General features: G+C 42.3%; 1 protein-coding gene across 4 annotated transcripts in view; it reads left to right on the forward strand.

The window, feature by feature from the left end:
- The window catches only part of SRPK1 (SRSF protein kinase 1), a 92,125-nt gene extending 72,964 nt beyond the window's left edge, over positions 1-19,161 (forward strand). For 3 of the 4 annotated variants that reach the window (XM_023212631.3, XM_023212629.3, XM_023212628.2), the window contains 3 exons: positions 8,177-8,246; positions 12,326-12,418; positions 16,703-19,161. In XM_023212631.3, the coding sequence (XP_023068399.2) occupies positions 8,177-8,246; positions 12,326-12,418; positions 16,703-16,887 (348 nt within the window). In that variant the 3' untranslated portion in view covers positions 16,888-19,161. The remainder of the gene's footprint in view (positions 1-8,176; positions 8,247-12,325; positions 12,419-16,702) is intronic. The other variant, XM_023212632.3, reaches the window with a different exon arrangement.
- Positions 19,162-27,671: the final 8,510 nt, after the last annotated feature.

Raw genomic sequence — 27,671 nt, forward strand, 5'->3', positions numbered from 1 at the left:
TTAGATTGATTTTAAAATCAATTTAGGTTGATTCCATAACTTGACTATTGTGAATAGTGTTGCCATGAATATGGGAATGCAGACATCACTTAGACAAACTGATTTTTTTTTTTTTTTTTTTTTTTTTTGAGACGGAGTCTCGCTCTGTTGCCCAGGCTGGAGTGCAGTGGTGCGATCTCAGCTCACTGCAAGCTCCGCCTCCTGGATTTAGGCCATTCTCCTGCCTCAGCCTCCCGAGTAGCTGGGACTACAGGCGCCTGCCACCTCGCCCGGCTAGTTTTTTGTATTTTTAGTAGAGATGGGGTTTCACCATGTTAGCCAGGATGGTCTCGATCTTCTGACCTTGTGATCCGCCTATCTCGGCCTCCCAAAGTGCTGGGATTACAGGCTTGAGCCACCACGCCCGGCCAACAAAACTGATTTTAAATCTTTGAGATGAATGTCCAGAAGTGGGATTGCTGGATCATATGGTAACTCTACTTTTAGATTTTTAAAGAACCTCCATATAGTTTTCCATGAGGGTTGTACTAATTTACATTCCCACCAATAACATTCAAGACTTCCCTTTGCTCCACATTCTCACCAACACTAAATCTTTCATCTTTGTGATAACAGCCATTCTGACAAATATGAAATGATATCTCATTTTGGTTTTAATTTGCATTTCCCTAATGATTAATGATGTTGAGCTTTTTTTTTTTAGTAGATCTGTTGGCCATTTGTGTGTCTTCTTTTCAGAAATGTGTATTTAGGTCCTTTGCCTGTTTTTTAATAGGTTTGTTTGTTTGTTTTCTTACTATTGAGTTGAGTTCCATATTATTTTGGATATTAACCCCTATCAGATGTATAGCATGCAAATATTTTTTCCCAACCCATAGGTTATCTGTACACACTCTTATTTCCTTTGCTGTACAGAAGTTTTTTAGTTTGATATTATCCCATTTGTCTGTATTCGCTTTTGCTCCCTGGGCTTTTGGGGTGAAACCCAAAAAAATCGTTGCTCAGACCAATGTCATGTGGGTTTCCCCCTTGTTTTCTTCTGGTAGTTTTTCAGTTTCAGGTCTTATGTTTAAGTCTTTCATCCATTTTGATTTTTGTATTCGGAGTGCAATTTCATTCTTTTTGTATCCGGTTTTTCCAACACCATTTATTGAAGAGACCATCCTTTTCCCATTCTGTATTCTTGGCATTTTTGTCAAAGATCACTTGACCATACATATGTGGGTTCATTTCTTTTTTTTTTTGAGTCGGAGTCTCACTCTGTCGCCCAGGCTGGAGCGCAGTGGCGTGATCTCGGCTCACTGCAAGCTCCGCCTCCTGGGTTCACACCATTCTCCTGCCTCAGCCTCCCCAGCAGCTGGGACTACAGGCGCACGCCACTGCGCCCAGCTAATTTTTGTATTTTTAGTAGAGACGGGGTTTTACCATGTTAACCAGGATGGTCTCAATCTCTTGACCTTGCGATCCACCTGCCTTGGCCTCCCAAAGTGCTGGGATTATAGGTGTGAGACACCGCGCCCAGCCACGTGGGTTCATTTCTGGGCTCTCTATATTGTTCCTTTGGTCTATGCTTCTGCTTTTTTTGCCAGGACCATGCTGTTTTAATTACTGTAGCTTTGTAGTATAGTTTGAAAGTAGGTAGTGTGACACTTCCAGCTTTGTTCTTGTTTTGAGATAGGGTCTCATACTGTCACTCAGGCTGGAGTGCAGTGGCACAATCATGGCTGTCTTCAGCCTCCGCCTCCTGGGCTCAAGCGATCCTCCCACCTCAGTCTCCCAAGTAGCTGGGACTACAGGTGTGCCCCACCACATCCAACTATTTTTGTATTTTTTGTAGAGGTGGGGTCTCCCTGTGTTGCCCAGGCTGGTCTCAAACTCCTGGGCTCCAGTGATCTGCCTGCTTCAGCCTCCCAAAGTACTGGGATTACAGGCGTGAGCCATCACGCCCAGTCCAGCTTTCTTCTTTGTGTTCGTGACTGCCTTGGCTATTTGGGATTTTTTGTGATTGCATGTGAATTTTAGGTTTGGTTTTTCTATTTATATGAAAAATAACATCGCAATTGTGATAGAGATTGCATTGAATCTGATAGATCACTTTGAGTAGTATGGACATTTTAACAATAGTAAGGCCGGGCACGGTGGCTCACAGCTGTAGTCCCAGCATTTTGGGAGGCCAAGGCAGATGGATTGTATGAGACCAGCCTGGCAACATGGCAAAATCCCATCTCTACAAATAATTTTAAAATTAGCCAAGTGTGGTGATGCATGCTACTTTGGAGGCAGAGGTGGGAGAATCACCTGAGGTCAGGAGGTAGAGGTTACAGTAAGCCAAGATTGCACCACTACAGTCCAGCCTGGGTCAGTCACGGAGCAAGACCCTCTCTCATAAAATTAAATTAAATTAAATTAAAATTAAAATCTTCCAAACCATGAACATAAGATATATTTTCATTTATTTGTGTCTTCAATTTCTTTTCTCAGCATTTTATAGTTTTCAGTGTACAGGTCTTTTACCTCCGTGCTTAAATATGTTTCTAAGTTTTTTTTTTTTTTTTTTTTTTGTAGCTATTGTAAATGGGATTGATCTCTTGGTTTATTTTTCAGCTAGTTGTTAGTTTACAGAAATGCTGCTGATTTTTGCGTGTTGATTTTGTATCCTACAACTTTACTGTATTTGTTTGTTAGTTCTAATGGGTTTTTGGTGGAGTCTTTAGGGTTTTCTGTATATAAGATCATGACGGGCCAGGCTTGGTGGCTTATGCCTGTAATCCCACTTTGGAAAGCTGAGGCAGGAGGATCACTGGAGCTCAGGAGTTTGAGACCAGCCTGGATAACATAGTGAGACCCCATTTCTACCAAAAGAAATGAAAAAATTAGCCAGGTGTGGTGGCACATACCTGTAGTTTCAGCTACTTGGGAGGCTGAGGCAGGAGGATCACTTGAGCCCAGGAGTTGAGGCTACCGCAAGCCATGATTGTGTCACTGCACTCCTCCATCCTGGATGACAGAGCAAGACTCTATCTTGCCAAAAAAAAGTTTTATGTTATCAGCTAACTGATATTTGTACTTCTTTCTTTTCTGTTTGTCTGCGTTTTAATTGCTGTAGTAAGGACTGTTAATACTACAATACTATGTTGAATAGAAGTGGGGAGAGTCTTGTTCTGGATTTTAGAAGAAAAACTTTCAATTTTTCACCATTGAGTATAATGTTAGCTGTGGCCTTCTCAAATATGGCCTTTATTGTGTTGAGATACATTCCTTCTATACCTAATTGTGAGAGAATTTTTATCATGAAAGGATGCTGAATTTTGTCACATGCATTTTCTGCATCTTAATACGATGATCATATGGTTTTTGTCTTTTTTTGGCGGTGGCGGGGGCAGTTTGAGACAGATTGCTATTAGTTTTTCATTAAATATTTGGTAGGATTCAGCAGTGAAGCCATCAGGTCCTGGGCTTTTCTTTGATGGGAGACTTACTACAGATTTAATCTCTTATTTTTGATCTGTTCAGGGTTTCTATTTCTTCATGGTTCAATCTTCATAGGTTATATTGTCAATGAATTTTTCCATTTTTTCTGGGTTTTCCAATCGGTTGCCATATGATTATGCATAGTAGTCTCTTATCCTTTGTAGTTGTGTAGTATTCATTATAATGTCTCCTCTTTCATTTCTGATTTTTTTTTTTTTTTTTTTTTGAGATGGAGTCTTGCTCATCGCCCAGGGTGGAGTGCAGTGGTGCAATCTCGGCTCACTGCAAGCTCCACCTCCTGGGTTCACACCATTCTCCCGTCTCAGCCTCCCAAGTAGCTGGGACTACAGGCGCCTGCCACCACGCCCGGCTAATTTTTTGTATTTTTAGCAGAGACGGGGTTTCACCGTGTTAGCCAGGATGGTCTCGATCTCCTGACCTCGTCATCCACCCACCTTGGCCTCTCAAAGTGCTGGGAGTACAGGCGTGAGCCACCGTGCCCGGCCCATTTCTGATTTCTTGAGTCTTATTTTTTTTGGAGACAGGGTCTCACTCTGTCACACAGATTGGAGTGCAGTAGTACAATCTCGGCTCACTGCAACCTCCACCTCCCAGGCTCAAGCAATCCTCTCACCTCAGCCTCCTGAGTAGCTGGGACCACAGGCATGTGCCACCATGCCTAGCTAATTGTTTGTATTTTTGGTAGAGACGAGGTTCACCATGTTGCCCAGGCTGGTCTCGAACTCCTGAGCACAAGTGATCCACCTGCCTCAGCCTCCCAAAGTGCTGGGATTACAGGCGTGAGCCACTGCACCTGGCCTGTATTCACATTTTTATACAACTTGTCTTGAGAATTTTGTTTTTCTTAAGAGATGGGATCTCACTATATTTCCCAGGCTGGTCTTGAACTCCTGGGCTCAAGCAGTCCTCCTGGCTTGGCCTCCCAAATTGCTGGGACTACAGGTGTAAGCCACCCTACCTGGCCTCTTTAGAACTTTTTTGTCTTTCAAAACTGAAACTATATACCACTGAAGAAAAACTCCTTGTTTCCCTTTTCCCCTATTCCTTGGCAACCTTTTTAATTTAAAACAGACTTACTGTTCCAGCCTGCAGCCCTGCTCTGGAATTTTACTTCCCTTTGGTATAGATTGTTGAAGACAGGAAATTTGAATCATCTTTTAGTTCCTTTTTTCTAAAATAACATATCCAGCACTTCAGCCCTTCTTAATGTGGTCAAACCTGGGGTCAAGATAAGGGGCCTTCAGTTAATACATTAAGCACACCTGTATTTCTGCAGAAGGACAAGCATCAGAACTCTGACTTGTCTTCCTCACTTTGAGAGCCATTGGCCAGCCCATTGATACAGATGATGGACATGTTACTTTGTAGAAACAGCTCTTACCTGAAAGTCCTCATTTTCTGTTTGGTAGTCACTCCTTGCATTCTGACCACACACAAACATTGCTTATGAAATGCTAGATTGCCCCTTAAGTTGTGTCAGTATTCCTTTCTGCTACCTAGAGTTTGCAAGTTACTTCTGGATCTGAATGTGATTAGTCTGTTTAAATTGTCATTGTTTTAACTTTTCCATGCATTTCATGCTATCTTCTAAGCCATTTTTCTCAAAGGCAGTAGTCTAGAGAAGGCTAACAAAGGGTGGTACACTGGTTTGTTTCTTAATAGACTTTATTTTTTAGAGCAGTTTTAGGTTCACAGAAAAATTGAACAAAAAGTACAAATAAGTTTTATATGCTCCCCACACACAGAGCCTCCCCCACTATTGATCTGCTGCTCCACAGTGATACATTTGTTACAGTGAACCTACATTGACACATCATTATTAACCAAAGTCAGTTTACATCTCATTTCACTCTTTTACGAGTTTTGACAAATGTATCTATCATTATTATATGCAGTATCATTTCACTGCTCTAAAACTCCTCTGTGCTCTGCCTGTTCACCCCTTCCTTCCCCCACTCCCTGGCAACCACTGATATTTTTATTGTCTCCATAATGTCAAATAGTTGGAATCATACAGTATGTAGCCTTTTTAGATTGGGTTCTTTCACTTAGTAATATGCATTTAAGGTTCCTCCATATCTTCATGGCTTAATAGCTCATTTCTTTTTAGCACTGAAGAATATTTCATTTTCTGGCCTCCTGAATAGCTGGTACCACAGGCATATAGCACTGCCATGACTGGCTCATGTGTTTGTTTGTTTTGTTTTGTTTTTTAAACTTTAATTTCAGTATCTTTACTGAACTCTATATATGAGACCATGAGTTGTTTTTTTTTTTTTAAGTCCTGGTGTCAGGAATGATTGACAAGTTTTGGTGAATAAGAATCATGATTTGTTTCTCTGTTGCTTTGGGACTATATACCTCAGGACAACTCAGGGTAGAACAAGTATCTGCTCTATCACTGTGGTTCAGTTTCATAATAAACGAATGAAATGTAAAACAAGCAATGCCAAGCAAGAAGCCATAGCACTCTTGACATTTAGAGATAGTATTTGATTCCTAAACCTATCCTGAAACTTCTGGTTTTGTGGTCTCCCTCTGGACGGTAGTACTGTTTTGAGAAAGGCTGTTCTATCATGAAATTGAAGAAACTGACACTGGTGAGCCACCTAGACCTAAACTTGGGTCTAAATTGAGAATATTTAGTCCTAGAGTCTACAGTTCTTGAGGTTGTTTGGACCACTTAGTACCATTGATTTAATCAAAATTGACCTGTGACTAGCGCTTATTTTATAACTGTGTTTCCCTATCAATAAGGTTATTTTTAAAAACTGCTGTTGGCCGGGCATAGTGGCTCACGCCTGTAATCCCAGCACTTTGAGAGGCTGAGGCGGGCAGATCACGAGGTCAGGAAATCAAGACCATCCTGGCTAACACGGTGAAACCCCATCTCTACTAAAAATACAAAAAATTAGCCGGGCGTGGTGGCAGGTGCTTGTAGTCCCAGCTACTCGGGAGGCTGAGATAGGAGAATGGCGTGAACCTGGGAGGCGGAGGTGGCAGTGAGCCGAGATCGCGCCACCGCACTCCAGCCTAGGCAACAGAGCAAGACTCTGTCTCAAAAAAACAAAACTGCTGTTGTACTGATTTTTAAAACTCCATTTATAATCAGTGAGATTTATGTAGCCCCACTGTTACCCTAACACTATCTTTTCATTCTGCATGGCACTTATTCCTAAGGATATCATTTCCTAAGACGCTCTCGAACACTGTAAGAGGTTTTTCTATTACAGGAGACAGGCTTTTCTTTTCCTGATGAGGGAGTACTGACTTGCCAGTCACATAGGCTAGGCTCCTGACTCCCTTTACACTTAATCTTCTGATTTTCTAAGGACCTACAAATTGGCCAGGCACGGTGGCTCATGCCTGTAATCTCAGCACTTTGGGAGGCCGAGGCGGGTGGATCATGAGGTCAAGAGATTGAGACCATCCTGGCCAACATGGTAAAACCCCATCTCTACTAAAAACACAAAAATTAGCTGGGCGTGGTAGCACGTGCCTATAGTCCCAGCTACTCCGGAGGCTGAGGCAGGAGAATCACTTGAACTCGGGAGGCAGAGGTTGCAGTGAGTTAAGATCACGCCATTGCACTCCAGCCTGGTAGGCAGAGCAAGATTCCATCTCAAAAAAAAAAAAAAAAGACCTAGGAATCAGGAACTTTCCATCTGGGACAGTCTAGGGAGTACTTCCTATGCAAAAGTTAATAGTGTACTTGTCAAACACTAAAGAGTCATAAGTAGACATCTGAATTTTTTTTGTTTTGATTTTTTTTGTTTGGTACAGAATCTCAATTTCTAGCCGTGTGTGATTATAATGTAAGAAAGACCTGTTCTTCTCATGAATAATAATTTAGAATCACCTTAATATCCAGGTGTGCCTTTTTCTGGCCAGAAAAGGGAAACTCGGGAGGGCTAAATTGCTGGGGTTTAGGGTGGGGAGGTTTAGGCATGAAATAACCCACATGTTAGTATTTACTGAGTCTTTGCTGTTCTCAGCACTTCTCATTCTGATCAATGATATCAAGATGGTTTCACTCTAGTTTCCAGTCCCTGGCACTACTCCTGGACATCTCACTGGCATGGACAGTTTGTGTGTGCTCCCTGAGGTGGGCAGGGACCAAGGTCTTAACCCTCTTCCTGGGCTACAGAGAAAAGCAAGATCACTTGGCACAAGGACCAAGAAGCCTTCCTGAGCTAGGAGCAGGAAAAAGGACTTCCTGAGCTAGGAGTGCCTCAGGACACAAGGACACAAGTGGCTGCCTACCCCACAGTTTTATTTGTTTCATTTTATTTATTATTATTATTATTTTTAGAGACAGGGTCTTGCCATCTTGCCCAGTATAGTCTCAAACTCCTGAGCTCAAGTGATGCTCTCTCCCAAAGTGTTGGGAGTACAGGTGTGAGCCACTGTGCCCAGCCCCCACATTGTTTTAAAGGACCCTAGGCCAGGTGCTGTGCATGTTAGTATTTACTGAGTCTTTGCTGTTTTCTCCATTTTATTAAGATAGGGATGTGGAAGAAATGCTTTAGGAATAATCTTATGGGTTTGTTTTTGGTTTTTTTTTTAGTCTGTAAATTTTCCCAAGGGAACAAGAGTTACTTCATATTGAGCTAAATAGCAGTAAGCTTTCCAAAGACCTTCTTTTCTGTTGTGTTTTCATATACTGTCCTCTTTTTTTTTTTAGGCCTTTGAACTGGCCACAGGTGACTATTTGTTTGAACCTCATTCAGGGGAAGAGTACACTCGAGATGAAGGTGAGAACCCTTAACCATGGATGTGTGTGTGTGGCATTTACACTTTCCACATTTAGCTAACATCATTTGTTAGTACTGAAGAGCCTTAGTCTTGTTAGTGTGCAAAGCATATGTAAATCCCAGAAAAGTTAGAAATATAAAAGACATTTTATAGTAGGTTTTTGGATATTTTCTGAAAAATACTAAGGTCTGTCAGAGTCAAAAGGCCACAGTTAACCTAAAACTTCTGTGTGCTGGACAATTTTTTTCTTCAACATCTAGTTATCTTCCTTTCTATATATATCAGTGGTTCATTCTTTACCCAGTTTGAGTTCACCTGTTCATCAACCTGTTGCTCAGTTATGCCTCTAAATTTATTTAGAGGTCAGTAACTTTAATATACACACACTACTTAAATGCAGAGACTATATCCTATTTCTATAAATTCTGCCAACATTTAGCATTCTTTTTTCCCTTTTCTGAATATAAAACTGTAATTTTTTCTTTTTTGGAATTCCATTTTAAAACAAAATAGAATGGATTTACATGTTGTGGTAGCCAGTGGGAAAAGCTTAAGCTGCCAGTTACTTTGTCTGAGAGACTGTGGAAGCAGACAACTGTATGTGTCTGATTTTTCTATTATGATGGCATCCAGATAACTAAATGGGTTAATAATTTGAGTGAACAAACAAAATGGTTTTTTTTTTGTTGTTGTTGTTGTTTTGAGACGAAGTCTCACTCTGTCGCCAGGCTGGAGTGCAGTGGTTCAAGCGATTCTCGTGCCTCGGCCTCCCGAGTAGCTGGGACTGCAGGCATGCACCACCACACCCAGCTAATTTTTGTATTTTTAGTAGAGACAGGGTTTCACCGTGTTGGCCACGATGGTCTCTGTCTCTTGACCTCGTGGTCCACCCCTTTCAGCCTCCCAAAGTGCTGGGATTACAGGCATGAGCCACCGTGCCCAGCCAAGAAAATGTTTTATACAGTTGAGGCAGCTTATGTTTTATTTGTAGGATTAATGAGGATTATTTTGAGAGATCACTACAGCATCTGCCCTCCCAATGTAGAGAACATGTTCTTTTTGCACTTTCCTTGAGTCTTTGGGAACACATATTTCATGCTCTGTGGAACCAGGAGTGCTCTTTGTTTCTCAAAATGTGGTCTTCTGGGATATTAATAGGTAGTGTTAGTAGGACCTGCTAATATCCCTAATGAATACCATTTGGAAAATGCTATCTATCTAATTCCCATGAATGCCTATTTAAGTGAGTACATATTTTGTATGTATAAGCCCCATGTTAGAGGCTACTATAATTACTACTTGATTTCACCCATTCTCTGCTTGCTATTTTTCTGGGTTATAGGTTTGGGGTTATAGGCTTACAGTGTTTTGGGGTTATAGGCCTGGAAACTACCTACTATATTTGTTGGGAGGGTGATTAATTTTTTTTTACTTCCCTAGATTCTCCATAAATGTTAGTGTGTGGTACAGAACACGTATAGTGGCTAGAATTATATCGAGTAGTAGTATGCTACCAAACCTGAAAATTTTAATATATATGCAGAGTCCCAAATAAGGGGACAAGGAAAACCATCTTCCCTAGATATTTAAATCCTAATTTATTCCATCCTATACCAGTTAGTACTAATAGTCCTTAGGTCAAGCATCAACCCTACCTGTGCTGTTCTACTGCAGTTTGGCCTATAAGAGCAGGAACAAGCAAACCCTTACCCCTAACTAGTGTGTGCATAGTTTGTTACGAGTCATGGTAGGACAGGAGCCTGAGTACCATGTCCTCTACTCTGGCTTTCCACAACCCTAACTCATGGGATAATACTTAATAATTTTGTCTGTCAAGTATATCAATCCTCATAAGCCAAAGATAGGTTGCGGGAATTAAATGTAAAGTAACAACTTCAAGGGAATTCCTTGGTATAGGAAAAATATTTAAAGAACCAATATTTTACTTGGAAGTTTACTTAAGTTTCTAAGAACTTTAAGAAGCTCTCTTAGAAACTATAGTCTTAAGTTTTTCCTTGGTATTCTCATTTTGGTTATTGTTAATGGTAAAAACACATTTGCAGGTCCTGCCAAAAACCAGCAGAAAAATTCTTGGCATGCAGGTACTTGTTACCAAACCATAAATTCAGTCAAAACTGCTCAAAGGTTGTAGGGAAGTCATAAATGTGAAGTCTTCTTTAAATGACACCTATTCCTTTACATGAGAAAGATATAACCTGAAACCTTCACAAATTCCCAGATAATATGAATGTCTCTAGCATGTTATTTCCCCTGTAAGATACATAACTGTAAGTTTAACCCTTAATGATTCTGTAACTACAGGATAAAAGTATTTTATAAAGCTTTTTTTTCTGGCCAGGAGCCATCATTTAAAAAAAAAAAAAAAACTTTTATATTCTGCCTGGGTGTTCACACCTGTAATCCCAGCACTTTGGGAGGCTGAGGTGGGTGGATCACTTGAGCCCAGGAGTTTGAGACCAGCCTGGGCAACATGGCAAAACCCCACCCATCTCTACAAAAAATACAGGCCAGGCACAGTGGCTCACACCTGTAATCCCAGCATTTTGGGAGGCCAAGGCAGGCAGATCACTTGAAGTCAGGAGTTCAAGACCAGTCTGGCCAATATGTGAAACCCTGTCTCTACTACAAATACAAAAATTAGCTGGACGTGGTGGTGTGCACCTGTAATCCCAGCTACTCAGGAGGCTGAGACACAAGAATCACTGGAACCCAGGAGGCGGAGGTTGCAGTGAGCCGAAATCATACCATTGCACTCCAGCCTGGGCGACAGAGCAAGACTCCATCTCAAAAAAAAAAGGTTTTATATTCTTAATTTCTGTCACCTGCAGAGGGAAAAAAAAAAAGACAGTAGATCTGCCTGAGGTGTGTGTACTGGTTGTTCCCAGACTCACCTCCTGGTTAAGAGGCTGCATGCCTCCCTGCTGGCACTCATGATCCATATTCATACTGTGACGATTACAGATCCTCAGGTAGCTATACTTTAAATGTTGGTGCTAATCTTTACTTTTAAAAAATGATTTTAGGAAAAAAAGCTTTAGACAAGACATAAGATAATTGGTTTTCATTTGAGTTTTAGCTCATATTAGCCCTGAAGTTTCAAGTTAGGCCATTTGTGCTTTTTGAGGTTCTGTTTTCTCATCTTTAAAATGGGGTATCAGCCAGGTGGTGACTCAGGCCTGTGATCCCAACACTTTGGGAGGCCAAGGCAGGAGTATTGCTTGAGCCCAGGAGTTTGAGACCAGCTTGGCAGTATGCCAAGACCTCATCTCTCCAAAAAATGTTTTAAGTCAGCAGGTGTGGTGGCACATGCCTGAAGTCCCAGCCACTGGGGAGGCTGAGACAGAACGATCACAAATAATAGTTCCAGAATGTCTAACACATATTTGGACAGTTTTTAAAATCTTACCTAAAGAACCTACCTGAACCTAGATATATAGACAAAAGAGAAGTAAAGATGAAGAAGATAAGCCTCCAAAATCCAGAATGGTATTTGCCCGACACTATCGGGTGACCAATCACCAGAAATAATTCTTGGCCTTCCCAGTCAGTCTTCCCTTCATTATCCTTGGTCTTATTTGTAGTTACTTTTAAACAGCTAGTCCTTGAAAAAGCTAATCATAGAAAAACCTCTTTTACAGCTTGTCCTTGATCTGTTCTTCTTACCCTTCTATTTTAGACCACATTGTGCACATTATAGAGCTGATAGGCAGAATTCCAAGACGCTTTGCCCTCAGTGGGAAATATTCACAAGACTTCTTCAATCACAGAGGTAGTATTGTTACATGAGTTTTAATCTAGGACCCAGGGGATACTTCAGGAAGCAGAGCATTCACACCAAGATTGTTTTTAGTTATCACTGAATCCACAAAAATTTGACTTTGTGAATTCTCCATTAGATGGATAGTCTTCCTCTTCCCATTTAGGATAGCAAGCAAGCCTGATATGCTTTACAAAGAGGTGTGCATGCTACTCTTTCTGCTATTTTCTAGAGCTGCGTTTGTTACTCTTGTTACGTATCTTTTTTTTCCCCCCTTCTTGAAATGTTTGAAATATACAGATCACATTGCATTGATCATAGAACTTCTGGGGAAGGTGCCTCGCAAGCTCATTGTGGCAGGAAAATACTCCAAGGAATTTTTCACCAAAAAAGGTAAAGTAAATGTGTTCCCAGACATTAAGGAGGCAGAAGTGTTTTAAGAGGTAAGCACATATTCCCAATATCCTACAGAATGATGGGCCTACCCTGAATGCTAACCTGTGACTTAGCAAAGAGGTAAAAAAGTGGTCAAGAGCAGAGACTGAGCCAGGCGCGGTGGCTCATACCTGTAATCCCAGCACTTTGGGAGACCAAGGCAGGCAAATCACAATGTCAGGAGTTTGAGAACAGCCTAGCCAACATAGTGAAACCCCATCTCTACTAAAATACAAAAAATTAGCTGGGAATAGTGGCAGGCGCCTGTAATCCCAGCTACGTAGGAGGCTAAGACAGGAGAATCGCTTGAACCCGGGAGGCAGAGGTTGCAGTGAGCCGAGATCGCACCATTGCACTGTAGCCTGGGCAACAAGAGCGAAACTCCATCTCAAAAAAAAAAAAGGCAGAGACCGGAGCCGGGCATGGTGGCTCACGCCTGTAATCCCAACACTTTGGGAATCCAAGGCAGGACGATCACTTGAGTCTAGGAGTTCGAGACCAACCTGGGAAACATAGGAAAACCCTGCCTCTACAAAAGTTTTTTTAATTAACTGAGCATGGTGGTACACACCTATGGTCCCACCTACTCCGAAGGCTGGGGTGGGAGGATCACTTGAGCCTGGGAGGTCAAGGCTGCAGTGAGCCATGGTTGCCACTGCACTCCAGCATGGGCAACCAGAGCAAGATCCTGTCTCGGGGTAAAAAAAGAGCAGAGACTGGAGCCAGACTGTCAAATCCTGGCTACTCCACTAGCCATGTGACCTTTGCCAGGATCTAACTGTGCCTCAGTTTGCTGATTTCTTAATGGAGATAATAATAATGTATACTTCTTACTAAGTTAGTTTTTTTTTTTTTTTTTTTTTTTTTTACTTGGAAGATATATTTTTAATATGAACAATTGATGTAAACTTTCTCAAAAACAACTGTAATCCATTCTTTCCAACTGCTTCATTTAGTAAATTTCTTCTTCAAAATGACCAATTATTTTGTTTTGATTACCCTGCTCTTTAGAAAATAGTGGACTGCCATCAATATGAAAAGAATTTCACTATTCTTCTTAATTTTATATTGATGATAAATTTAAAAGGTGGTTAGGGAAACTGACAATAGCACATGCAATGCCTTGAATGATGGGCAAAGTGTGAATATGTTATGCAATATATGGAAATTTTCTTTACAAGTATACTGCCTTTAGGATATTTATGTTTAACCATAATTGCAGATTAAAACCTGCAACTAATGCAAGTTATTGATTATATCCTTACTAGTAAAAAACTGGTTCTGAGGTCATTTAACATCTCCTAAATGTCAAGAGGTCATTCAACCTCTTTACAATAACTTCAGGTTAACAACAAAAGCAAAGAAACGTTATCTTTAGTTGTTACTTCCAACCGGCATCTTCAGAATCAAGGGATACAGCGCTACGTCAGCACCATGTCAGACTTGCTACAGGATTTTGAAAAGATGAGTTTCCCAATCATCACTCTTTTTTCTAGAACTAGATTAGTGACTAAAATAAAGTAATAATACTCCCAGGGGACTGTGATCATCCATATTTAGATACTTCTCACCGGAAGATATAGTTGCATTAACATATTGGTTTGAACACCTTAACAGAATCCAAAATAACAGTGACTTAAACAAGAGTTAAAAACTTATTTCTCAGGCTGGGCACAGTGTCTCATGCCTGTAATCCCAGCACTTGAGGAGGTCAAGAAAGGAAGACTGCTTGAGCCCAGGAGTTCAAGACCAGCCTGGGCAACATGGTGAGACACCGTCTCTACAAAAAATTTTAAAAATAAAAAATCAGCCAGGCATAGTGGCAAATGCCTGTAGTCCCAGCTACTTGGGAGGCTGAGGTGAGAGGATCACCTGAGCCAAGGGAGGTCGAGGCTACAGTGAGCTGTGATCCTGCCACTGCACTCCAGCCTCGGCAACTGCGTGACATCCTGTAGTCCCAGCTAGTTGGGAGGCTGAGACATGAGAATCCCTTGAACCCGGGAGGCAGAAGTTGCAATGAGCCATGATCGCACAGCTGCAGTCCAGCCTAGGCAATACAGCAAGACTGTAATCCCAGGTACTCAGGAGGATGAGGCAGGGGAATTGCTTGAACCCAGTAGGTGAACTCTTGGAAGGGCAAATTGCCATTTCTCTCCATCCGGGCATCAGGGAAACAAAGGAAATCCCCCTAAACATCACTTCCACGCCCCTATATTATGCTAAGGAACTTCTAGTTGATTCATTAGGCATTTCAGCAGTGTTTTTGGCCGGTACTAGGAACTGTGGAGAGGTATAGAAAGGGAGCAAGTGCACCACTAAGTTAGTTAATATGTATAGTGCCTGCATGCAGTTGGTTGATTACTTCTATAGCACTTCTGAAAAATGGACAAATTTTTTGCTGGCGTTTGGTCTAAGAACTGCCTCTACCAAAGGGCAGGTCATTTAAGCTTCTTACATAAGGGCAGGGACTACATCTCACTCATCTTTGTATCCAGTGACACCTATAACACAGTCACTCGAAGTACATTAGTCATACAAACGAACTTTACACTTTTTAGTCTTATGTATTTGTTGTTATTAACAACAAAAAAAAAATTCCAATTTTTGACTTGATAATGTATTTCTTAAGCATTGCAAAAAAAAACACAAAAAACCCTGAAATGTGAAAACCTGACTTAGAAGCATCTAGGAAACAGTCTGGTTTTTTTACCCCCATTGTGCCATGGTTCCCTTTTTCCTCACAGCTTCTACAGAAGTGCTGAGAAAAATGACTTTTCTTAATCCTTGACAGGAGCCATCCTCAGAAACATTACCCTTTCTTAAACCTCTTTTAGGTGGGAAATTTTTTTAATGTTTCATAAGAGTTCCTCCTTATGTACAGTCAGATTAAGGCATGTGTGTTTACCAGGTACGTAATCAAATAGGCACTCACTGCTCACAAAAGAGACTTAAAATTTTTATTTTTTAAAAAATATTACTGTTATTATTATTGAGACAGGGTGTCACTCTGTCACCCAGGCTGGAGTACAGTGGTGCAATCTTGGCTCACTGCAACCTCCACCTCCCAGGTTCAAATGATCCTCCTGCCTCAGCCTCCCAAGTAGCTAGGACCACAGGCACGTGCCACCATACACAGCTAATTTTTTTGTATTTTTGGTAGAGGCAGGGTTTCACTATGTTGCCCAACTGGTCTTGAACTCTCCTGAGCTCAAGTGATCCACCAACTCAGCCTCCCAAAGTGCTGGAATTACAGGCGTGAGCCGCTGTGCCTGGCCTACTTAAAATTTTAAAGCAGCATTTGCCTTAGCTACTATCTTTTAAAAATTTTTCACTTCAAAGAAGCAATTAGGTTGATACTCCAGTATAGTATAGAGCAGAGGTCCCCAATCTTTTTGGCACCAGGGACTGGTTTTGTGGAAGACAATTTTTCCATGAACAGTGGGGGGTAGGGGGGTGTTTTGGAGATAAAACTGTGTCACCTCGGATTGTCAGGCATTAGGTTCTTTTATGGCGCATGCAACCTAGATCCCTACTGCAGTTAACAGTAGGATTCACACTCCTATGAGAATCTGATGCAGCCACTGATCTGACAGGAGGCAGAGCTTAGGCAGTAATGCTCGCTGGCCCACCACTGACCTGCTGCTGTGCAGACCTGACAGACCACAGACTGGTACCGCAGAGGGTATTGGTATAGAATTGGGGACCCCTGGTATAGAATAGATGAAGCTGTTGTATCTGAAAGCTGTGTAGGATTTGGGGGGTTTTTTTGTTGCTTTTATCCATGCTTGACATGATGTTTTAATTTTAAATTACTGCCTCTCTGTGAAGCAACATATACTAAACTATTGAGCACATACACACAATAGAGTATAAGCAAATTGTTCTTGGTATGTGGTGCTAGAGTGCCTCTGCACACCATATGAGACCATGTTGAAGACAGGCATTTCATGTTTATTTTAGTAGTAAATACCTATCCTGATTGTCATACCCAGTTTGACTGGGACCCAAAAAATCCTAGAATAGGGGAAAAAATAAATTACCTTAAAGTTTTAGAGCCTTATGGAAAATAGAGGCACTTCTTTCTGAGGCATATGCCAGAAAAAAAACGCTTTGTGAATGCAGGATTAGATTCTGATTGTAAAATCTGATTCCTCATAGACTACGTGGATTAGTTCCACAAGAGGACCTTGTCATTTGTCTGTGTGTTGATCAGTGACTTTTTCTATACTGTCTTCACTGCAGGTGACCTTAAACATATCACGAAGCTGAAACCTTGGGGCCTTTTTGAGGTTCTAGTGGAGAAGTATGAGTGGTCTCAGGAAGAGGCAGCTGGCTTCACAGATTTCTTACTGCCCATGTTGGAGCTGATCCCCGAGAAGAGAGCCACTGCCGCTGAGTGTCTTCGGCACCCTTGGCTTAACTCCTAAGCCCCTGCCCACCACCACAGCAGAGATCACACACTGACCCTCCGCCCTTCCCCTCCAAGCATTTTCCTCTTCCCTTTTCAGGGTGAAGCTCTTCCTTCAAGAGTTTCTAGATCTTGTTTTTTTTTTTAATCCAACATGTTCATTTGGGTTTGCTTACTTGACCCTGTGGAGATCCCCACAGCCATTGGGCATCCTAGGTGAATTTGGCCTTGGTTGGGCTCTGCCAAAGACTGATGGACTAAAATGTGAAACAGCCTCTTGTCCTGTACCTTTCCTTCCCATTAGGACATCCTTTAAATTATAAGCATCCTTTTTGAAAGAGCTATGAAGGTGTATGAGCCCATCCTTTTATTCATTGACTCTAAGAGTCAAAATTTTCTAGTGCATATCCTATTGCCAGCATAAGGATGGGGAGGGGAAAGGGTGTTAATTCTATGTACAGCAGAGACAGTAAACTTGCTGTGTCCAGGCTGCATCATCTTCCTGGACTGTTTCTGGTGTTCTCTATGTTCACATTTTTTCCTGCAACTTTTAAGCTACTGTCTTTTAATTAGCTGTATGAACACCAAATTTGGGTACCATTTTATCACTGTTCAAAGCACTGTCGAATTCCTTTCATCCTTTAATAGTTAAGATCTTTGAATCTTCAGTCTGATTTTTAATGTAAGCAAAAACAGAACCATTGAATAGTAATTTCTTGAGAACCTCAGGTGTTCTATAAACAGTCCTTTCCTATATGTCTTCTGTTACCCTAAGACCAGAGTTATTTTGGTTGGCTGTTTTGTTTTGTTTTGTGTTTTCGTATCCTTGGCTGGCACTTTACTCATTGCACTTGAGTTTATTGCCCCATAACTAAAGGATCAGGATGACGGTAGAATAGAGATGTGGGTTTCAGAGCTTTCCCTCTTAAGAGAAGTAGATCTTGAGATTCTGATTCTTTTCCAGACAGTCCCCTGCTTTCATGTACAGCTTTTTCTTTACCTTGCCCAAAACTCTGGCCTTGAAGCAGTTTTCCTCTATGGCTTTGCCTTTCTCATTTTCTCAGAGGCTCGAGTCTTTAATATAACCCCAAATGAAAGAACCAAGGGGAGGGGTGGGATGGCACTTTTTTTTTGTTGGTCTTGTTTTGTTTTGTTTTGTTTTTTGGTTGGTTGGTTGTTTTTTAAGATTAGCCATTCTCTGCTGCTATTTCCCTACATAATGTCAGTTTTTAACCATAATTTTGACATGATTGAGATGTACTTGAGGCTTTTTTGTTTTAATTGAGAAAAGACTGCCATTTTTTTTTTTAGGATGAGCCTCTCGTAGACTTGACCTAGATATTACATATTCCTCCAGTAATATTGAAGAGCAAAAGAGGGGCAGGACTGGGGTCACAGCCGCTTCTTCATCATGGACCAAGTGGGCCTTGGGGATTACAGCATTCTCGAAGTGGCTATAGGACTCGAATTTACAGAAAGCCACAGAGGTGCAACTTGAGGCTCTACTGCTAGCAAGCCACCAGTGAGGCTGTTGGGTAACCACCTTTCTATACGGGAGATTGGAATCTACTTTGTCATTTATCCACCAACAGTGACAAAGGAAAAGTGGTGCCGTTATGCAGTCCATTTAATTCATAAACATATTACTCTGAGTAACTGGCCAGCCATTCATCGGATCCTTCATTGGGTACTCCTGAAATCAGACATGTTCCTGTAGAAAGAATTTTAAGTTAGGCTTTCTATGCACCTATCAAGAATCAAGAGAATAGATTGTATCAAACAACGGCAGGGAAATCCTTCAGCAATTCTAATCCACTTCGGGTTTTCAGCTGTTTTTACATCTAAAGCAATAGACTAGAACTGAATTATCTTCTACACTGTAAAATCACGATTGTGGAATTACAGGAATTCTGGTGATATTAAGGTGACATAAAACACGCAAAAGGCCCTATTTTAACAGTTGATGTGACGGTAAATTTTAATAGAGAGAACCTGTAACTTCATTTTGGAAGTGTTCCTCCACCAAATAAGGGCTTTCCCCGCTATTGTTTAAGGAGCTAGATGGATTGAAAGATGTGGAAATAGGCAGCTGTAGAACTTGATCTTCCAAGTACCCCATGTACCTTTATTGAGCTTAATTATAATACTGTCAAATTGCCATGATCTTACTAAAGGATTTCTATTTGCTGTCAGTTAAAAATAAAGCCCTAAATACATTTTTATTCTTTCTACTGAGTGCATTGTCTGTTTTCTTTGTAAATGCCGTACAATAAACAAATTATTTAATAACCAACATGTTTCCAAAAATCTGTATTCATTTGTTGTCGAAATTGCTCTGCCCTGAGTAGTTGGAGGAAAAGATCGGTTGAGTATGCTTTTTTAATTTAAATATGGAATGAAACAGTACAGATTGCACACTTGCCATTTTGTGGGGTTCATAGTTTTGCTTCTTTAAATTGGGAGTGGGATAGAATTAACAGCCAAATTAACATTTGTGGAATACTATTTTTCAGCCTTTTTTTTTTTTTTTTAATTGTTTTTCCCTACGTCCAGTAGATAGCACTTTCTTTCAGAAGATTTGTCAGGGGGTTGTTGTTTTTCTCAAATTATAAATGCACAGTATGTGCAAAATCCAGAAGACTTAGAAATATAAGCTCTTACTAAAGCAATGGCATGATGTGTTACACAGGCTTTCATACACTTGTCTCTTCATTTCTTGGATAGATTCTTGAACTGTGAGTCAGAGAACACATTTTTGAGGCTTTTAATAAATATTGCTACCGGGCATGGTGGCTCACGCCTGTAATCTCAGCACTTTGGGAGGCCGAGGCGGGTGGATCACAAGATCAAGAGATCGAGACCATCCTGGCCAACATGGTGAAACCCCGTCTCTACAAAAAATACAAAAATCAACCGGATGTGGTGGCGGGCACCTGTAGTCCCAGCTACTCAGGAGGCTGAGGCAGGAGAACCACTTGAACCTGGCAGGCAGAGGGTGCAGTGAGCCAAGATCATGCCACTGCATTCCAGCCTGGGCAACAGAGCAAGACTCTTGTCTCAATAAATAAATAAATATTGCCTAACTTATCTGGACAACTAGCAGAATGGTTGGACCGTTTTTCTGTATACACCAGTGTATGAACAGGCCTCTTACGAATCACTAGTTTGTGCCCTGCCCCTTCCCCACAGGAATATCATAATTTGCATGTTGGATTACTAGTGAGGTCATAAACTTGTTTTCATAGGTATTTGCATTTTTTGATTTTTTGTGTAAATTGTCCAGCTTTCTGTTGGAGTGCTTCTGTATTGGATGACCTGGTCAGGACTTGTTATACTAGAGAGAATTTATTTTTTGCTTCATACACTTGTCTAGTTTTTAATTTTCATTTTTATTTGTGGTAGTTTTTAGTGTTATTTGTCTTTTCCCACCTACACCTGAACTACATAAATTGTTCTAGTTAATTTGTTTTAATTGTGCAATACTTAGAACACAGTGTTTTTGTAGTGTTAAAATGTAACCTATTGGGATCTGTTAAACCAGTTTGTTCACCAGACTGACCAACCTAGGCAGGCCCTCCTACACCTTGTGTTAAATATATGGACCTAGAATTCCCAGTTTGGGAAACCTTAGTGCTGTTTTAGGAGAGTTTGTAGCTATCTCAAAAGAGCCAACAAACAGGTGGGTTTACAACCCCCTTTAATTCTCAATTTGCTCTGCGTGTCCACAAGGAAACTAGCTGCTGCAGAGCAGTCCGAGCTTATAAGTGGACTTCGTTTCTGCCCATTCTTTTCTTTTGAAACCTGTACTCTTACCAGTTTAGCCTTATAAGGAAACTGCTTTGCCTTAGATTATTATATCACAGAAAATTGGTGATTTGCTGATAATAGAATCTGAACTTATATTTGCTTTAAAATAAGGCCTTATGGCCGGGTGCAGTGGCTCACACCTGCAATCCCCACACTTTGGGAGGCCAAAGCAGGAGGAACACATGAACCTAAGTGTTCAAGATCAACCTGGGCAACATAGTGGGACCCTATGTCTATAAAAAAATTCAAAATTAGCCAGATGTGTTGGCTGGCACCTGTAGTCCTAACTATTCAGGCTGAGGCAGGAGGATTGCTTGAGCCCAGGATTTCAAGGTTGCAGTGTGCTGCGATCACGCCACTGCATTCCAGCCTGGGCAACAGCATGAGACTTCATCTCTACAAAAAAAAAATAAGACCTTCAGGCACCAGAGAAGTTTGAATGAAAAGTCAGTGCAATTTGGGAGTTAGCAAAGCATTGGTAGCATAAAGCTCTTAAAAAAATCTTCAGAATATTAATACAGAAAAGTGACTAAACCTGAGGCCAACTGGGAAGGAAGTTTGTTTTTGTGTTGCTAAAGTTGGAGGTTTGGGAAGGTAGATGCCAATAAAATAAAAGTTGGAGTTTAAAAACTACATGTGTAGGCCAGGTGCAGTGGCTCACGCCTATAATCCCAGCACTTCGGGAGGCCAAGGCGGGCAAATCACCTGAGGTCAGCAGTTCGAGACCAGCCTCACCAACATGGAGAAGTTTCTACTAAAAAAAAAAATGCAAAAAATTAGCTGGACGTGGTGGTGCATGCCTGTAATCCCAGCTACCCAGGAGGCTGAGGCAGGAGAATCACTTGACCCCAGGAGGCAGAGGTTGTGGTGACCCAAGATGGCGCCATTGCACTCCAGCCTGGGCAACAAGAGCAAAACTTCATCTCAAAAAAATAAAAACTACATGTGTAATATGCATTTATCTTTAAGTCCTTGCAAAAATATTAATCTACACCAAGTTCTTATGATACAAGAGAAATATCCCAGTTTAAAGGCCAGGACACTTGAGATAAGTGTTTAGAAATTTAGGGCCGGGCATGGTGTCTCACACCTGTAATCCCAGCACTTTGGGAGGCCAAGGCTGGTAGATCATTTGAGGTGAGGAGTTGGAGACCGGCCTGGCCAACATGTTGAAACCCCATCTCTACCAAAAATTTAAAAATTAGCCAGGCATGGGGCTGCACACCTGTAATCCCAGTTACTCAAGAGGCTGAGGCAGGAGAATTGCTTGAACCTGGGAGGCGGAGGTTGCAGTGAGTGGAGATTACGCCACTGCACTCCAGCCTGGGTGACAGAGCAAGACTCTGACCCCAAAAAAAAATTGCAACCAGGGAATTAAGCAAGTTTACTTCAGTACGTAGTTGTGTTTACAGGCTGCACCATTTCTTGTAAAGGGAGGAGACTTTCTAGTACGTATGATGTTCAATTTAATTTTATATCCTTCCAAGTTCACTTTTTTAAATAATAATACCTGCCTGTTGTCCTTAATTTAGATCTAGTTTTTGCCCATTTTAATACAATAACAAGCGTTGCCCTCCAAATGACAGAATGAGACTGTTTATTGAAGTGCATCAGCTGCCTGCCATTTGAGCTGTTCTTAATAGTTGTGCCACTAAGACGTGATTGCATTGGTTGCCTTGGATTCACTAGGTATAGAGGAGAGAGTGGTTGATGTTGGAAATAAATTTAGTAGACCTTGATTACAAATCCTTTGAAGATAGATGACAAAAGTGAGATGGGTTTTCAGGGTCGGAATCCTTAACCATTCATCTTCATCAACTTAATTTACAACAAAACCAACATGTATCCATCAGCATATGAGGATACCAGAATCTAATTTCTGTCCTGATAAAGCATTCTGATGGCCAGGTGTGGTGGCTCAGGCCTGCAATCCTGGCACTATGGGAGACTGAGGCAGATGGATTGCTTGAGCTCAGGAGTTCAAGGCTAGCCTGGGCAACATTGCAAAACCCCTATCTACAAAACAGACAAACATTAGCCCGGTATGGTGGTGCATACCTAGTCCCAGCTACTTGGGAGGCTGCGGCGGGAGGATGGCCTGAGCCTGGGAAGTCAAGGCTGCAGTGAGCTGTAATCACACCACTATACTCCAGCCTGGGCAACAGAGCAAGCAAAACCCTGTCTTTAAAAAAAAAACAAAACAAAAAATTCTGATAAATGCCCATTTCCTTAGAAAATTTAATTGTGAAAACCTTTAAAAAGGCCCCTGTGATTCCCACCTGTTGGTATTCATATAATCTATTTGCCTTCAGTGTGGGCTGAACTTTCTTCTGTTAGAAGAGAGCAGAAGCAATGGGATATCACTTCTGAGACAGTTACAAATGGTCTGGCTTCTGCCTGTGCACACTACCTTCCTCTCCTTTCAAAACCTTGTTCTAGGAAACAAGCTGCCATATGAGTAACCCTAAGCAGAGGCTAACCACCAGCAAAGAACTGAGATCCTCCGTCCCAACAAACTGAAAAACAATCCTGCCAAGCACCACTGAGCTTGGAAGTGGATCCAACACAATTGCAGCTTGTGAGAAACCTTGAGGCAAAAACACTTAGCTAAACCTTGTCAGGATTCCTAATCCACAGAAACTGAGATATGTATGTTGTTTTAAGCTACTGCATTCTGGAGTAATTTGTTAAGCATCTGTAGGTAACAGGATCATCAGGTCATGAACACTGAGGATATTCTTCAGGTTCACATTTCACCTATAAATGACTGGCCCTTCCTATTTCGACCATATCTACTCAGGGCTGTCAGTGAAGCTTGAGCACCATAACTGACTCTACAGAATAGCCCAAAGCAGAGAGAGGCAAGCCAGAAGTGAGAAAAGAATAAGGTTGGCTGGGCGTGGTGGCTTACACCTGTAATCCCAGCACTTTGGGAGGCCGAGGCGGGTGGTTCACGAAGTCAGGAGTTCAAGATCAGCCTGGCCAAGATAGTGAAACCCCATCTCTACTAAAAATATAAAAAAATTAGCCAGGCGTGGTGGAACGCGCCTGTAATCCCAGCTACTCCGGAGGCTGAGGTAGAGAATTGCTTAAACCTGGAGGGGCGGAGGTTGCAGTGAGCCGAGATCGCACCGCTGCACTCCAGCCTGGGTGAAAGAGCGAGACTCCGTCTCAAAAAAAATAAAGAATAAGGTTGACTTGATAAGAGGACTGCTGACATTATTGATTTTTCTTTTTTTTTTTTTTTTTTTTTGTTTTATTTTTTGAGACGGAGTCTCGCTCCGTCGCCCAGGCTGGAGTGCAGTGGCACAATCTTGGCTCACTGCAACCTCTGCCTCCCAGGTTCAAGCAATTGTCCTGCCTCAGCCTCCGGAGTAGCTGCAATTACAGGCACCCACCACCATGCCCAGCTAATTTTCGTATATTTAGTAGAGACAGGGTTTTACTATGTTGGCCAGGCTGGTCTCAAACTCCTGACCTCAGGTGATCTGCCTGCCCTGGCCTCCCAAAATAACTTTTATTTTATATGCTTTCAAGATTAATGAGATTTGAGATGGCTTTAAGAATTTTTTTTTTTTTTTTTCTGAGACGGAGTCTCGCTCTGTCGCCCGGGCTGGAGTGCAGTGGCAGGATCTCAGCTCACTGCAAGCTCCGCCTCCCGGGTTTACCCCATTCTCCTGCCTCAGCCTCCCGAGTAGCTGGGACTACAGGCGCCCACCACCTCGTCCGGCTAGTTTTTTGTATTTTTTAGTAGAGAAGGGGTTTCACCGTGTTGGCCAGGATGGTCTTGATCTCCTGACCTCATGATCCGCCCGTCTCGGCCTCCCAAAGTGCTGGGATTACAGACTTGAGCCACGGCGCCCGGCCGGCTTTAAGAATTTAAAGATAAAGCCCTTGAAAAAAGCTGATAAAACATTAGCTACATGTATGAACCAAAATCATTGCTGTTACTAGACTGAATTCTGAGTTTCTTTGAAGATAAAGCACAAGATGAAATACTGAGTCATTTGACTCATAAAAAGATTTGCAGGTCCCTCCCCAGCACTGGTCATTAGTAAACATCAACTCCTACTTTGGTGAAACTCACTGTTGTGGCAGGAGCAAGGTGTGGGTTATAGGAAGATGCACCTTAAGTCCTCTAGCAGCTTCTGCGGACCACTAAAGTTGCCATTTCAGTGAAATATTTTGAGAATAGACTTTTTTTTTTTGAGACATGGTCTTGCTCTGTTGCCCAGGCTGGAGTGCAGTGGCACAATCATGGCTCACTGCAGCCTCAACCTCCCAGGCTCAAGTGATCCTCCCACCTCAGCCTCCCAAGTAGCTGGGATTACAGGCGTGCGCCACCAGGCCCAGCTAATTTTTGAAATTTTTGTAGAGATGGGTTTTTGCCATGTTGCCGATGCTAGTCTTGAACTCCTGGTCTCAAGTGATCCTCCCACCTCAGCCTCCCAAAGTGCTGGGATTACAGGCGTGAGCCACTACGCCTGGCCAAGGATAGACTTCTGGAAATTTTTTTGTACCTCTTCAAAAAGTAAATTATGATATAAACGAACAAATAGAAAAGTCACTAAACTACAGAATTTGTCAAATTTTGTCATTCATCAAGCTTGCATAAAGTAGATACCCTACTGTGAATTAATTTTTTTTTCTTTTTTTTTTTTGACACGGAGTTTCACTCTTGCTGCCCAGGCTGGAGTGCAATGGCACGATCTCGGCTCACCGAAACCTCCGCCTCCTGGGTTCAAGCCATTCTTCTGCCTCAGCCTCCCGAGTAGCTGGGATTACAGGCATGTGCCACCACGCCCAGCTAATTTTGTATTTTTAGTAGAGATGGGGTTTCACCATTTTGGTCAGGCTGGTCACAACTCCCAGCCTCAGGTGATACACCCACCTTGGCTTCCCAAAGTGCTGGGATTACACGCATGAGCCACCGTGCCTGGCCGACTGTGAATTAATTTTATCAATAAAAGAAAATATGAATGTCCAGGCTGGGCAACATGGTGATACCCTGTGTCTACAAAAACTAAAGATTAGGCAGATGTGGTGGTACACACCTGTGGTCCTGGCTACTTGGGAAGTTAAGGCAGGAGGATTGCTTGAGCTCAGGAGACTGAGGCTTCAGTGAGCCACGTTCACTCCACTGTACTCAAAACATACATAAAGGCCAGGCATGGTGGCTCATGCGTGGCTCATGCCTAATCCCAGCACTTTGGGAGGCCGAGGATTTTATATATACACACACACACACACACACACACACACACACACAAATTTGGTTGGGTGTGGTGACTCATGCCTGTAATCCCAGCACTTTGGGATGCCAAGGCGGGTAGATCACTTGAGGTCAGGAGTTGGAGATCAGCCTGGCCAACATGGTGAAACCCCGTCTCTACTAAAAATACAAAATTAGGCTGGGTGTGGTGGCTTATGCCTGTAATTCCAGCACTTTGGGAGGCCAAGGTGGGCAGATCACGAGGTCAGGAGACTGAGACCATCCTAGCTAACACGGTGAAACCCCATCTCTACTAAAAATACAAAAAATTAGCCAAGTGTAGTGGTGGGCGCCTGTAGTCCCAGCTACTCAGGAGGCTGAGGCAGGAGAATGGCGTGAACCTGGGAAGCGGAGCTTGCAGTGAGCTGAGATCGCACCACCGCACTCCAGCCTGGGTGGCAGAGCAACACTCCATCTCAAAAAAAAAAAAAAATTAGCCGGGCGTGGTAGCACACACCTGTAATCCCAGCTACTCGGGAGGCTGAGACAGGAGAATTGCTTGAACCTGGGAAGCAGAGGTTGCAGTGAGCCGAGATCGTGCCATTGCACTCCAGCCTGGGCGAGAAAGCGAGACTTTGTCTCAATACTTGGGAGGCTGAGGCAGGAGAATTGCTTGAACCTGGGAGGTGGAGGTTGCCACACAACTGACAGCCAAAGACAGAAAAACTGTTTCTGTATCACTGATCGGTTGATCAAGCAACAAGATTCATCTGTTCAGCTCTTTACCCACACTTCACCTATGAGAGAACAGCACACCCAGGTAGTTTCTTTACTAACTAAATGGACAAGGACCAGAAAAAACACCTTTTCCTCAGAATCATTCACTGCAGCAATCAACAAAACCCTGTTTTTAGGCACTACCCCCAGGAAGGGGACAGCCTGGAGAATCCATTTTTGTCTTGGTTTTTGCTACAATGAACTATTACCTAAATTGAATTCCCCTTTGGAGGCCAACTGAAGATTCACCATTTAGTAGCTGGTCCTCCGTATCTGTGGGTTCCGCTCAGCAGAGTCAACCACAGATGTAAAATATTCAGGAAGAAAAGCCAGTAAAGAATAATAATACAGGCCGGGCACGGTGGTTCACACCTGTAAACCCAGCACTTTGGGAGGCCGACACAGGCAGATCAGTTCCAGACCAGTCTGGCCAACATGGTGAAACCCCGTCTCTACTAAAAATACAAAAATTAGCCAGGCATGGTGGCACACGCCTGTAATCCCAGCTACTCGGGAGGCTGAGGCAAGAGAATTGCTTGAACCCAGGAGGCAGAGGTTGCAGTGAGCCGAGATCGTGCCACTGCACTCCAGCCTGGGCAATAGGACGAGACTCCGTCTCAAAAAAAAAAAAAAAAAAAAAATTAGCCAGGTATGGTGGCACATGCCTGTATTCCCAGCTATTCAGGAGGCTATGACAGGAGATTCACTTGAACTTGGGAGGCAGAGGTTGCAGTGAGCTGAGATGGCGCCTTTGCACCCCAGCCTCAGCAAGAGAGTGAGACTCTGTCTCAAAAATAAATAAATGACAATACAACAACAAATACAAATTAAAAGCCACACAGTACAAGTATTTACATAGCATTTACATTGTATTAGGTACTATCAGTAATCTAGAGATTGATTTAAAGTATACAGGAGGATGTGCATAGGTTATATGCAAATGCTACGCCATTTTTAGCTGAGGACTTGGGCATCCATGTATTTTGGCATCTGCAGGGGATCCTGGA

The sequence above is a fragment of the Piliocolobus tephrosceles genome, chromosome 5 (genome assembly GCF_002776525.5).
Source record: "Piliocolobus tephrosceles isolate RC106 chromosome 5, ASM277652v3, whole genome shotgun sequence".
NCBI classification, from domain to species: domain Eukaryota; kingdom Metazoa; phylum Chordata; class Mammalia; order Primates; family Cercopithecidae; genus Piliocolobus; species Piliocolobus tephrosceles.